This window comes from Scheffersomyces amazonensis (genome assembly GCF_036850825.1).
Source record: "Scheffersomyces amazonensis strain UFMG-HMD-26.3 chromosome Unknown RJT21scaffold_1, whole genome shotgun sequence".
In the NCBI taxonomy this organism is placed as follows: Eukaryota; Fungi; Ascomycota; class Pichiomycetes; order Serinales; family Debaryomycetaceae; genus Scheffersomyces; species Scheffersomyces amazonensis.
Genome location: NW_027042741.1, coordinates 2,193,197 through 2,206,048, shown reverse-complemented (window position 1 = coordinate 2,206,048; position 12,852 = coordinate 2,193,197). Strand labels below are relative to the sequence as shown.

At 32.4% G+C, this 12,852-nt stretch overlaps 2 protein-coding genes across 2 annotated transcripts; one reads left to right on the top strand and one right to left on the bottom strand. All coding sequences in view use genetic code 12, as the record gives it.

Annotated features, from left to right (window-relative positions):
- Positions 1–3,507: 3,507 nt before the first annotated feature.
- WOR1 (transcription factor WOR1) lies at positions 3,508–5,334 on the top strand (the record flags this gene model as incomplete). Its single annotated transcript, XM_064880025.1, has 1 exon — positions 3,508–5,334. The coding sequence occupies one exon, from the start codon at positions 3,508–3,510 to the stop codon at positions 5,332–5,334; it is 1,827 nt and encodes a 608-aa protein (XP_064741367.1).
- A 3,100-nt stretch (positions 5,335–8,434) lies between these two features.
- Positions 8,435–11,500, bottom strand: CLA4 (serine/threonine protein kinase). Its single transcript, XM_064885658.1, has 2 exons — positions 9,947–11,500; positions 8,435–9,814 (listed from the first exon to the last, which is right to left on the bottom strand). The coding sequence occupies exons 1-2, from the start codon at positions 11,271–11,273 to the stop codon at positions 8,490–8,492; spliced, it is 2,652 nt and encodes an 883-aa protein (XP_064741366.1). The 5' UTR covers positions 11,274–11,500; the 3' UTR covers positions 8,435–8,489.
- Positions 11,501–12,852: the final 1,352 nt, after the last annotated feature.

Sequence of the window (12,852 nt, the reverse complement as noted above, 5' to 3'; positions counted from 1 at the left end):
TATAAGTCTTTAGGATCAGTTCATTAGTCCATTTCGCCATTAGTCCATTTCGCCATTTGTAAATTAGATGTTAAATTAAAAGGCAACTTGGGCCCTAATATATTATGTTACGTTGCTGGTCGTCATCCGCCTACCTCTGTATTTTATATTTTTAATTTGTCATTCATTTAAAGTTTACTTTATTTTTTTAAAGTTACTTATTTTTTGATTTTGTCGAGAACTTCCAAACTCCCCCGGTCCTGAGTGTACAATATTATCGAAACTATGTACCTTTTGATGCCCTGTAATGAAAATAAATTAAAACGCCATATTATACAAGAACATCACACACTTCTTAAAATATAACGCCGTTTGAGCAGCGGAGCAAATCTTTCGCATTTGCCCGATGCATACAAAGCCGGTTCCTCCCACTTGAGAAGATGCGCCTTTTCCATCCCCATTTTCAATTATAAATAGAAGTTTTTTTCCCGACATCAATTCTATTGCGCTGCCTCAACATGAAAAAAGTCTCCTTTATCGGCAAATTCTTTTTATTATTTTAGAGCTATTCAATCCCTGCAGTATTCAAAAAATATTTTGTTATTCGATTTTATTGTTTCCTTTAGGAAACAAAAGCCCCCACCTTAGCAATACACTTGTTTGAATTGTTGTAATGAGAAAAATTTTCATACGGTAATGCAATAGGAAGGCCGAAATTTGAAATGTCGGCTATAATTAATTTCAGTGGAATGCCATTATAGTCGTTAAGCCTTAAAGTGCTAAAGTCCTACTCTAAACTCCTATGTACAGCAGAAAGATAAGGATTGGAATGTAGGAAAAGCTTTATTAATATTATCTACAATGACTTTCTCTGATGTCGCTTAGTACCAGGCGTAGCATAATCATTAGAATAATGCATTTAACTCCTTTATTGCTGTATCCTATAAAGGTTTCGTTGATAAACTACACGAGAAATAGAGGTTAACAATCTACTATTGTTCTTATTTTTTTGTTGTTGATCTTCTGATTTCAATGTAAGATGCTTGCCTCGCTACTTATACTTCGGAATTGACAGATAGATTTTTGCTATGTATCGCCCTGCGATACTATTGTTCTCTTTATTACAGGAATGTCTATTTAAAATTAGGGTTAGTTTCTGTACATTTAGCATTGAAGTCCAATGTACTAGCTCACCTTATAATTACAAAAAATGATCTTTAATTTTATTCTCTTTCTCGCTACTTTTTAAAAGGTAATATTTAATTTAACATCAATCATATTGGAAACTGAATATACATTGGTAAAGTTTTGGCTCTTCAGCATATAATTCTATTTTTCTATGCCTAGAAGCTTGTTTCATGGTCTTGATTTAAGTAAATTCAAAAGCATAATACTGAGATCCTCTGAATTTGAGCCAATTACAGTCAAATAAAGCCGTAGAGAGGTCAAGTATATATATATATATATAACGTAACAGCTTTATCGAAGGAATCATGGATAAACCAGATTATTTCATCAAGAATTCAATGAAGGGCTAGAAACAAAGACAAATCATGTGGCTAATTTAAACCAAAACCAAACAAATCAGAACAAAAAAACATTGATTATAATTGTTTAATGATGTATATCTATCAATTATATAGGGCTTTTCAGAGAGTTTCAGAGCCCGTCTGCAACTTTTAAGCAGGAAGCACCCATTGTCAATTTCTGCATTGTGGAAGTTTGAAGTTCATTGAGCTCACCAATTTTTGGATTGCTATGATGCAGTTCTTATCTCATTAAGAGTGTCATTTTTTGTGGTTTAAGAAGTACCATAAAGCTAGAAAAATGTAGCACAACTGGTGGCAGAATACAAAATTAAACTTCAAAATTATAAGTTATATACATACTATTTTAAAATGTTGACCAGATACTGCTTCAGCTAATTTGTTCTTTTTGGTAATGGTTTCTTTCTTTCTTGACTCAATGATTCGCAATTCGAAATATAAAAGATAAATGAGGAGGATACAACGCATAAACTTGCGACTATTACTTTTATGGTCTCAAACACCACTTATTTTGGTCAAGAATTGGCACTCATTGGGACTTCGCTAACAAAATATCAGTTAGTGTTATTAATGGTGCAAAAATATATCCTTTTCCAGTTTGGCCGGCCGATACGTGCTGCATTAAAAAGTTGTGCACGCAAAACTTTACATGCACAAAGCACATGATGCATGTGTTCCTTCTCAGCACCTACCCACTTTCTGTACGACAATTAAACTAATTTTAAATTTAAAGTTTTAAGGTGAGTATAAAAAAAAAAGAAAAAAATGTCGCATCCATAAAAATAATATCCCGAGCTTAAAAAATAAAAAAATAAAAAATAATTTTAATGGCTTTATTTTTTTGTTATTTATTAATTTTCATTTGGTTCTGGAAAAAGTCGCCTAAGAAAATAATAATCAAAAAAGAGAATAGCTCTGAAAATGTATACAAATTTAAAGTATCAAGAGATTCAATAAATATAAATATGTAGAAATATTTCCAAAGAATCAAATGTAATTGAAACCAAGTTTCTTAATTTTGTTTATTTAAAGCCTCTTAATAACTTTCCGATCTTTCATTTGACTTTTGTCCCAAATCGTGCCAACTTAATCAATTAAACTGGTCATAGATTTTTTAATTTCCTTGTTTTTCATATTGTTTTGTTGCTTTAATTTAATATTAGATAAAGAAAAATTATCAAAAGCACGTACTTAAACTAAAAGAAAAATCTACATCAGTCTGAACACTCTATAGTCAATCTAGCATCGAGTTTTGTTTCATTCCTGAATCACACTATACGTTACCATCTACGTAGCGTAATTCCATTTTCATTGTAAGAACTGATCTGATCTGATCTGATCTGATCTGATTTGTCTTCGTTTTCATAATAATTAATTCCGGATCTCATAACCCTGAATTACTATCAACTTGAAAATTTATATAGGTCTTAAGTCTACGTTTAAATTTCAATTTGAAAGGAAGGGATACATCAAATATTTCTCAATATTTTTTTTTGGTACGCACAAAAAAACGCATAATAAATAAGAGAAGAATATATTCAATATTATATTATCAAACTGATTTCCGTGGTCAAACTTATTTGAATTTTTTCTGGTTGAATACTAATCATATATTGATTCATTTACTTTATTACCCATAGTTTGATTTTAGTTATTCGATTATCGTCCTAATAAAATATAACCAATCCACTTTAGATACCAATATTATAATCACCTTTTTTTCTGCAAAAGCAACCCCACAAAAGGTCCAATTAGACATTAATTAATTCATAATTTTGCATTTGAACCATTATTGTTAACTCACATTCATTATATCTTACTAGAATTGTCATTATCGGCTGCAAAAAAGAAGATTCCTATTATTTATTAAAAATCTTTATTGTTCATATATTTCTGATTGCAATTATCATTCAATCAGTTAGTGCTTCATTTATTTAATTACATGTATTAATATTAATATCAAATTATAATCTTATACTTAATGTCATCCTCAAAATTAAGTCCCTCCTATTATGGATATGTAGGGTCTACTAAAGATGCCCTACTTATCATTCAAGAAATATTAGAAAAACAACTAGAGTCTGTTCCTAGAAGACCCCACGAAAGAGAAAGACCAAGCTTAATTAAATCAGGAAATGTTTTTGTATTTATTGAAGAACATTCTGGTATAAAAAGATGGACCGATGGTATAGCTTGGTCACCGTCTAGAATTCTAGGAAGATTTTTGGTTTATCGAGAATTAGATAAACATTCATTATCCGAAAAAGATGACAAGAAAAAGAAGAAAAGAAAGGTTAGTATAAATTCAGATAATAATTCAGATCCATTGGATAAATCAAATCCAAGTTCTTCAATTCCTCATGCACAACGTCTTTTACAAATCCAAAATGATACATCAGCACCTGCTACCTCAACAAATTCAAGTACTGAATATAACAAAACATTACTAGGTACCCCTGTAGTGTCATCATATGTATTCAAAGATCAAGGATTAATAAAGAAAACGCTTAGTTTAACTACAAACACAAAAGATTTACATATCGAAAAAAAAGATGAGAAGCAAACTATTCATTTGATCAGTTACTATAATGCTGACGATGTTTTGAATGGAAAATTACAGCGTCCTTCTGAAACTGATCTTAAAAATGTCACCATTTCCAACAGTTTATGGAATGCGGTAAAAGATTCTCTGTTGGGTGGTAAGATTCCGATTGAAGATGAAGCATATTATTTTTTGGACACAAATTATCAGTTGCAAAATATGTCTTTGTTGCAGCAACCCCCTAACTCCGTTCAATATCTATCTCAAAAATATGGACCATCAGCTTATCAACAACAAGTTCCTGCCCATCAACAGTATATGCTTCCTGTACCTTCTCAGCAAGGTCAGGGCCAACAACTTGGACAAGAGTATCCTGTGTATAAAAGAGAAGATGATTCGGGAGGTGATTTAACTTTCATAAACCCTTTCACAGGTGGTACCCATACTCAAGTTAGTTATGGTGCTAATAATGCTGCTACAGTCAGTGGAGGTGGATCTGCGCCAAGCTCTACTTCTGCTGCTTCGGTTATTCCAATGTATAATAGTTACTTAGGTCCACCACAACAACAGTATAGCTATATGCAGCCGCCATCTCAACAACTGGGAAGTATACCCCAGCAGCATGATGGTGCCACTGGAGGTCAGACGTCTTATTTCCCACCCTTTCCCCAACACTTTCAGCAACAATCCGTTTATCCACAATATCATTTCATGGGACAATCTACTAATGAACAATACCCAGCTGCTAATGGTGCAAGTACAAACATGTCTAATGGTGGATCTGTTAGTTCTATTGCTAGTACTGCAATTCATTCAGCAAATCAAGGTAGCTATTCAGGACCTCAGAGTGCAAGTGGGAATAAGAAACAATTCAGGGCTTCAACATCAAGTACGACGGGAGCCCCTGGTTCTCAGAGCAATGGCTGGTTTGCGAGCAATCCTCCTAGTGGATATATTGCATCGATTCCACAATATGGATCTTCTACTACAGAATATTCTTCTACATCTACAGTTCCTAGCAATAGTTCAGGTGATCCCAGCTTAACTAGTGGAATTGCTTCCCCCTTACCTCATAATGTTAATTCTTATTATGTTGCCAATCATCACCCACATCATACGCATCCTAGCCACAATCATATTCAACATTACTCAACACATCAATTGGCAAACAGTACCACGAGTGCCTCTGGAAATGATGATACTGCTAATCCTCCCAGTTCAAGTACAATAGGCAATACTGGTTTATACAGCTATTCAAATTCTTAAATACAAAAATGTACTTTTAAATCGTAATCAAAAATTAAAGGAGTTTAAGAAATTAGAAATCCTTCCACAGATCCACTAAAAAAAGCTGCTAGTCTGCTTTGTAATGTCTTACCATTTTTCAAAAATTTCTTATTCCGAGAATTGGATTTTGCATTTGGTTTTTCATTTGTGCCTCTGCGTTTTTATTCATTTATTTATTTTTCAATCTTTATTTATTCAGTTTCTTTAATGGCATGTTTCAACATTCCCTTTCCCACCACCATATTTATTACTGTATTATTATATATATATATATGTATATACTTCTATTTCTTCTAATTTGCCTCAAAGAGCTTCCTAAATAAATTATTCTCGAATTTAATAAAGTATACTAAAGTACCTGGCACGAATGTCTCAGCTTTTGCAAACATGGCAAAAAAGTTTTAGAGAATAATATCCAGTGTGTCTACATTGTAGTAGCCAATAGATGGGTATTATTTGCTTCGTCTGGCAGATATTATTTGTGCTTGCTTATTTGCTTGTTGTTCTTTACTATACATGTGCCATAACACAAAACCGAATGGCTAAAAAATATGTTCTAAAAACGAAACCTTGTTGCAACTGTGCCACCGTATTTAATTTTCCATACTTTCGATCAAATTCAAATGCTATTCAAACTCAACTTAATTTCTTACTTTCGAATAATATTTACAGAGGGGAGGGGTACGGATACCAACTATAAAATACAACAAGCGGACTTAACAACCAACAAAAACGAAGAGTTAATTTTGAAATTAGATTCTAATTCCGGACAGGTTTCATATGCATAGAAAACAGAACAAGGATTGCAAATTACATTGTAGTGTGGCGAAGAAAAATCCAACTTTCTCTTGAAGTTTTCAGAGAAGGATGAAGAGATTCCTTTAGATACTTACTTCTACGAGAGGGGTAAAAAAGTATCCCCCTTACTTAACATAATAACTTTTTCTTTGATGTCAGATGATTTTCTATTTAACCGTACTACCCTGACTTCTAGAAGATTTAATCCGCCTTAAAATTGTTATTCAAAAGATTTGACTTTTCAAAATAAATTAGCTATGGAATACATGACGACATTGTGAAGTTTATATCTTTCTCCGCTAACCGGATTCGGCAGTACCGAAGGAAAGTGTAAACGTAAAAGATTACTTCCACGGTGGAACAAAGTTGGATGATACTTTCTGCAGTAGAAAATAAGTCGATTAATCGGGAATACAAGTAACCAAAACCATTTTTGAACAAATTATTCAAACGTGTCGCTTAATGGTATGATTATTTTTAATCATAATACACTTGTTCTGTGCCTAAACGTGAGCAAAAAATACGGATTTAGAGTTTTCTAAATATCTCTGTTTAAAGTTTTGCGCATTCGCTAAAGTTGCGAAGAGGCCCCTAAAAGCGTTCAATGATATCTTTTTTTTAGAATTTTAGTATGAGCACACTATAGTGATGTTAAATGGACGAAAACGGTTAATGATTGGGGTAAACCTTTTTAATTTTAATTATACACCGTATTTTAAAAGAAATATTGGTTCAATTTAGAAAATAAGCCACCATCTAGAAACCCTCAGAATCTGTTCCCTGACTCATTAATCAATTCTTGGACCATATGTTGAATATTGCGGCGCTTATATGCGAGATGTATTCGAAATTAGTTTATCTGACAACTGTTTTAAGATAACCGTGGAAAACGCTCATTATTTTTTGAGCAACCAGTAACAACTAACTTATTCCATTTTTTTTATTTTCTCCTGCATCGCAAGTACCGAAAAACCAAAAATTTTTATAGAAGCGAAACTGAAGTGACGACATTTAATTTTCTATTTTTTTTAAAAATGTTTACAATTTTTGAGCGCTTGCATTATATGTGCAGAAATGTCGCATTATGTAAACTTTAAAATATACCGATCATCTGTGACTTTTAGTTTAAGTCTATTTCCAGAACAAAAATCAACCTGTTAAAGAATCCGGAGACTTAACTGCAATGTTTTAGAAGTTTTAGTCTTTTCAATTGAACGATAGTCTTCAATTGAGAAATTTAAATTAACATAAGACTACTGACATGCAATGCTTGCAAAAATCGGGAGAGATCTGACCAGCAGACCACCTATCGAAACGCTCCATTTTGAAAAAAACAAAATTTGTTGAACTAGTCTAATCGAGTTTAGGTTCCGCCTCAATATTATTGGGAGTTCGTTTAGGGGAAATGATGAAAATAAAGTTATCGCGGAAATAAAGCATGCAAAGCAAGGAACCATTGTAGGCATCTTTAAGGTCTCCAAGAAAAACTAGGTTGTGAACCTTTACACTAAACCTACCAAATGAAAGAGCCAAAATGCATCTTTAACAAGTTTTAAGTATAAATCTACGTTCGTAATTTGTGAACTAAATCATAATAAATACGATGATACGACTGGCTAGTCTTAGAAGGCAACGCAAAAGTTGAGCTTTGCCTTCTAATCTTACGATTACTGAGTAATATATCATATGCATTTATTTATTCCATATCGCACTAGACATACTCAATTGCATGCTTATTTATTCCATATCGCACTAGACACACTCAATTGCTCGAGAAATCTAATTTATTAACTTCCACATTTGTTTGAAATTGGGGTACTATTAGCGACTAAGTACATTCTAATTTCAATCATAGAAATTGGAAATTAGAATATGTAGTTATACGTAAACTCCTGAAAAAAAACTTGGGTTCATCCCTTGGCATATACTCATTTTGATACCACTCTATTCGAATATTATGAGCAGTAAACAATAATCAGCTGATCATTCTAGTTTAGTGTTATGTTATAAGTTATAACAGTAAACTACGAAGTAATTAATAAAGACAAATTTATACCTCTCGTAAACGCTAACAATTTCCATACATATAAAACAACAGATAGGATTTGTCAATCATATAAATCCTTTTCTACTTTTTCACCTTTTCACTCTTGGCATTGTCAACATTGATAATTATTTTTAATATGACAAGTCGATATAAATCCGCTATGATTGACAATTTGAACATGCGCTTAGGGCGCATTATAGATTTAGATTTGCGCGCGCAATGTTAATATAATATACCACTCTAATATGTATATGTATATGTATATAAAATAATTAAACCTATAAATTTCTCACTCTAATGCAATGGATTCACTATGTAATGAACTATTCTTTTTCCATTCCAATAAGGGGGCCAATTCTTCAATTTTACCTGATTTATGTTGAATAAATGAATGTTCTAATAATTCATCGGTTGTAGCTCTGTATCTTACATCTACACATAAACAGATTGATAAGAATTTCTTTATGCTATTGGATAATGTTTCCGGTTTCTTTAATTTTGGTGTACCATTAGTTGCAATTAAATAAAGTGCCTTTAATGGTTCTTCATTTAAATATGGTGGTTCACCTTCAATCATTTCAATGGTCATAATACCTAATGACCAAACATCAACTTTAGCATCATATTCCTTTTGTTTAACAACTTCAGGAGCCATCCAATAAGGAGTTCCAACCATTGTAGCTCTCTTATTTCTTTGATCAGTAAGTTTAGCACAGAATCCAAAATCAGTAATTTTAACATTACCTAATGCATCTAATAAAACATTATCGGATTTAATATCTCTATGTATAATATGTTTCTTATGTAAATGTTGTAACCCTTTTAATGTTTCAAAACAAATGGTAGAAATTTGTCTTTCAGTTAATTTAAATTCATTATTTTCAATAATCTCAGTTAATGAACCTCCTTCCATATATTCCATAATAACCCATAAATCGGTTGGACTCTTTAAATAAGCATCTAAAAAGTTAACAATATTCTTATGTTGAGAATCTTTCATAACCAATATTTCATTAATAATTAATTCCTTTCTAGGTTGAACATTTAAGTCCATTTGTTTAATGGCTACTTTTTTATTATTCTCTTTAATCAGAAGTGCTAAATAAACTGCTCCACTAGCACCTTGACCTGCTTTTTCAATAATCTTAAATAATGGTGTAGGATTATTATTATTAACTACAGTTTTCAATTTAGCTATAATTTGCATATCATTAAGCTTTTCACGTTCTTTCTTAATTTGTTTAGGAGTCTTAATATGTCCTTGACCTGATAATTGATTATTGGAACTACTAGATTGATCCTTAGGTCTTGGTTGTAATGGTTTAATTGGTTCATCATAACCTTCATCAGTAGATGGTTTACGTTGATGACTGATTTGATGATGTTGTAAAGGCTTTTGAACTTGTGTTTGATATGAATCTGTAATTGGTTTAATTCCATTATTGGCTGCCACAACTTTTTTAAGTAATTCTGGTTGTTTATTGGCTGTGCTTGAGGATTTCAATGCAAATGGTTTAATATAATTACCAGTAGAACTTGTTGGAGGTGTTGGATATTTAGTTGTACTTATACCATTTGAATAATTATTATTAGTTCCCGGTTGAATCTTTACATCTGGATGAATTTTATTATTAATTGATGAATTATTATTATTATTATTATTATTATTATTAGTGTTGGTGGTGGTGGTGGTGGTGGTAGTAGTAGCATAAGTTGGAGAAGTTCTAGTAGAATTAGAAGTAGAACCAATAGAAGATGGTAAAGTTGGAGGTACTTGTTTTGGAATGCTAGTTATACCTAAACCGGTAGGTATATTCGATGACGAAGATGGTAATGATGTTTGTGGACCAGTTGCATTAAATGAATAACCAGTGGTTTTAGATTGACTAGGTTGAAGAGATGATGATGATGAAGAAGTATTTGAATTTGGAGGGGGTGGAGCTCTTCTAGCAGGAACTAAATTATCTGATTTATTCATTAATGCATTTAATGGAGAATAATTATTAGTTGGAGCTGAAGAAGAATCATTTCCATTAGAATCTTTAGAAATATGATAAGGAATTGGAGGTTTTGGAGCCGCTCTTGATGGTTTAAAATTATCTAAAGAAGATTTAGAAGCAGTTGGAGCTTTTGTCCATTGTTGAATTTTATTATCACTTGAAAAAGTTTGATGATTAATATTATTAACAGCAGGAGAATTCATTGGAGTTGAATTGGCCGAAGCTCCATTAATATCAGAATAAAATTCCAATACTTCAATAACTGCTACAGGATCCTTTTTCCAATCTTCATTAGTAATCTTTGAATGTTGTAATAAATTCTTCCAAGTATCTGGTAATCCAGTGAAATTCCCACTAGCAGGATCAAAACCAACATGAACTTTATGAGTAAAATTTATTGGATTTGATACACCAGATGTTGATGAATTATTATTTGATGATGAATTTGTTAAAGATGTATTATTTGAACTAGTTGAAGGTTGACCAATTTGGACTAGAGGACATTTTGCGGTGAAAACATCTAACCAATCCAAATAATCATTATTGTTTTTAATTGATACTAAGATTGCCTTACCATTATTCTTTGGAAGTAATTCAAATGATTGACTTGTCTTAGTATAACCATAATTTGGTTTTAAATTAATAGCACTAAGTAAATTTAAAGGAATTGATAATTCCGGAAGTTCATTACTATTTGAAGAATTTGAATTTGAATTAGAATTGGAAGTAGAATTGGAATTTAATGATAATGAAGATCCAGAGGTGAGTGCTAATGATTGTTCATTTTTATAAAAATTAAGTGTCTTATCATTAATTATCATATACCGTTTATTCCATCGGAATGATGTAAAGATTCCATCATCTTTAATATGAACCCAACCTGAATGTCTTTTATTTGAATTAATATGAATTGAATTTAATTGACTTGTAGGAGGAATAGTTGAGTTTGAATTTGAAATTGAAATTGTATTTTGAGTGGGAGGGGTTATATTAACTGCTGTACTCCTTAAAGTTGATGGAGGAGGAGGTGCCTTTCTATGATGCTTCATATCAGATGTATAGATACTCGACATTCTAAGTTAATGACTTAAATGAAGTAGTAAAGAAGTATAGTTAGTTAGGTAGTTAGGTAGTTAGGTAGTTAGTTAGTTAGTTAGTGGTGGGAACCTTTTTTCTAATGTTTTGTCGGTACACGTCGCCAATGTCAATTTTTTTTGTGATTCCCCCTTTTTGAGAATTTGCATCCATTAGGAGACGACGAAGAGGAGAAGGAGTTATTACTGTAGTACAAGAGGAATTACAGGAATGTAAGTGTGGAGAGATTAGACTGAGATAGATTGAATGGCCTCGAACCATCGTGTACTGATAGAGACAGAATTAGGTATGGTATGCAGAAACGAGTGCATCGTGTACAAGAATTAGACGACGGTTAGTGAAATAAATAAACAAAAGCGCACAAGCACAGGTACAAGCATAAATTAAACTATAGTAGTAGTGTTCATAAAGTAATCGGTTCATTCATTAGTAAAAATATTAGTACTTCACTATATGTTGAGATACAGCCATTATAATATCTTGTCTGATAATGGATGTTAGTGTAGTTATACTGGTATTCGTTATGTATATATGTTTACTATGACGCGTCTTAGTACTTTTGTCCCAATGCGGTAACTAATGAACCCCTATTGGAATGGAATGTTGCGCGTGGCGTGATCAAAGTCACGCGACCCGATTAAAGTTTGTAAGCTGGAACTATAAACAAGCAATAGAGACTGTCTGGTATTTGTTGACCATTAGAGTATTTGGTATATCCTTTAAAAGAAGCAGATCAGCAGAAGAAAAAGGGTTTAGACAATCCAAGAGTAACTTTTGGAGAACTTTGGTACACAATAAGACACTCAACGAGATTGGAATCGAGTGCAGTGCCGATGGTGAAACGTGAAGGTAAATTCAAAAGATAAAGGTTTCAAAAGGTTCTAGTTTGATTTTACCTGATAAGGTTCCTAAGAGTGAGAGTAGTGCGTAGTACGCAAATGTTTTCATACTTCATTGTATAGCAAATAACCATTGAAACTTGTTCTAAGCGGTTTATGAAAAAGAAAGTCCCTTAATAGGAACAAACCTCTTAGGCTCATATTTTATGTTCCAATGCCATTTCATGGGGTTCCAAACTTTCCTATCTAATTCGCAATTTGCCAGACTTCTACCACGTCCTACTGATATGACAGGTGCGACATTAGCCTGAAATACACTGTATAATGAAAAGAAAAATGTGATTTATCACTTTGACTAATTAGGCTATTATTTCTCTTAAAACAGAATCGTGTATTTTGTTGCGAAAAAGGAGGAAATACTTAAACTGCAGCTGAATCCAAATCCCCTATAGAAAAGAGACATATTTGTACTAAAGCTCATACACCTCAAAAAGTTAATACTAGGTCAATCGTCAAAGAATACGATGCTTGCAGGAAAAAGCAGCAGGAAGCCAAGAAGTTTCTGCAGATGTTACTAATAGGTTGATTCATGTATTGGATTTGTAGCCAAAATCCAAATAGAATGGAAGGATATACTTGCAGCATTAGGGCGAAATCGAAAAGCATTACCGCGATAAGAGAAAAAAATAAACCAGTCTCTATATCAACAGATGCTAAT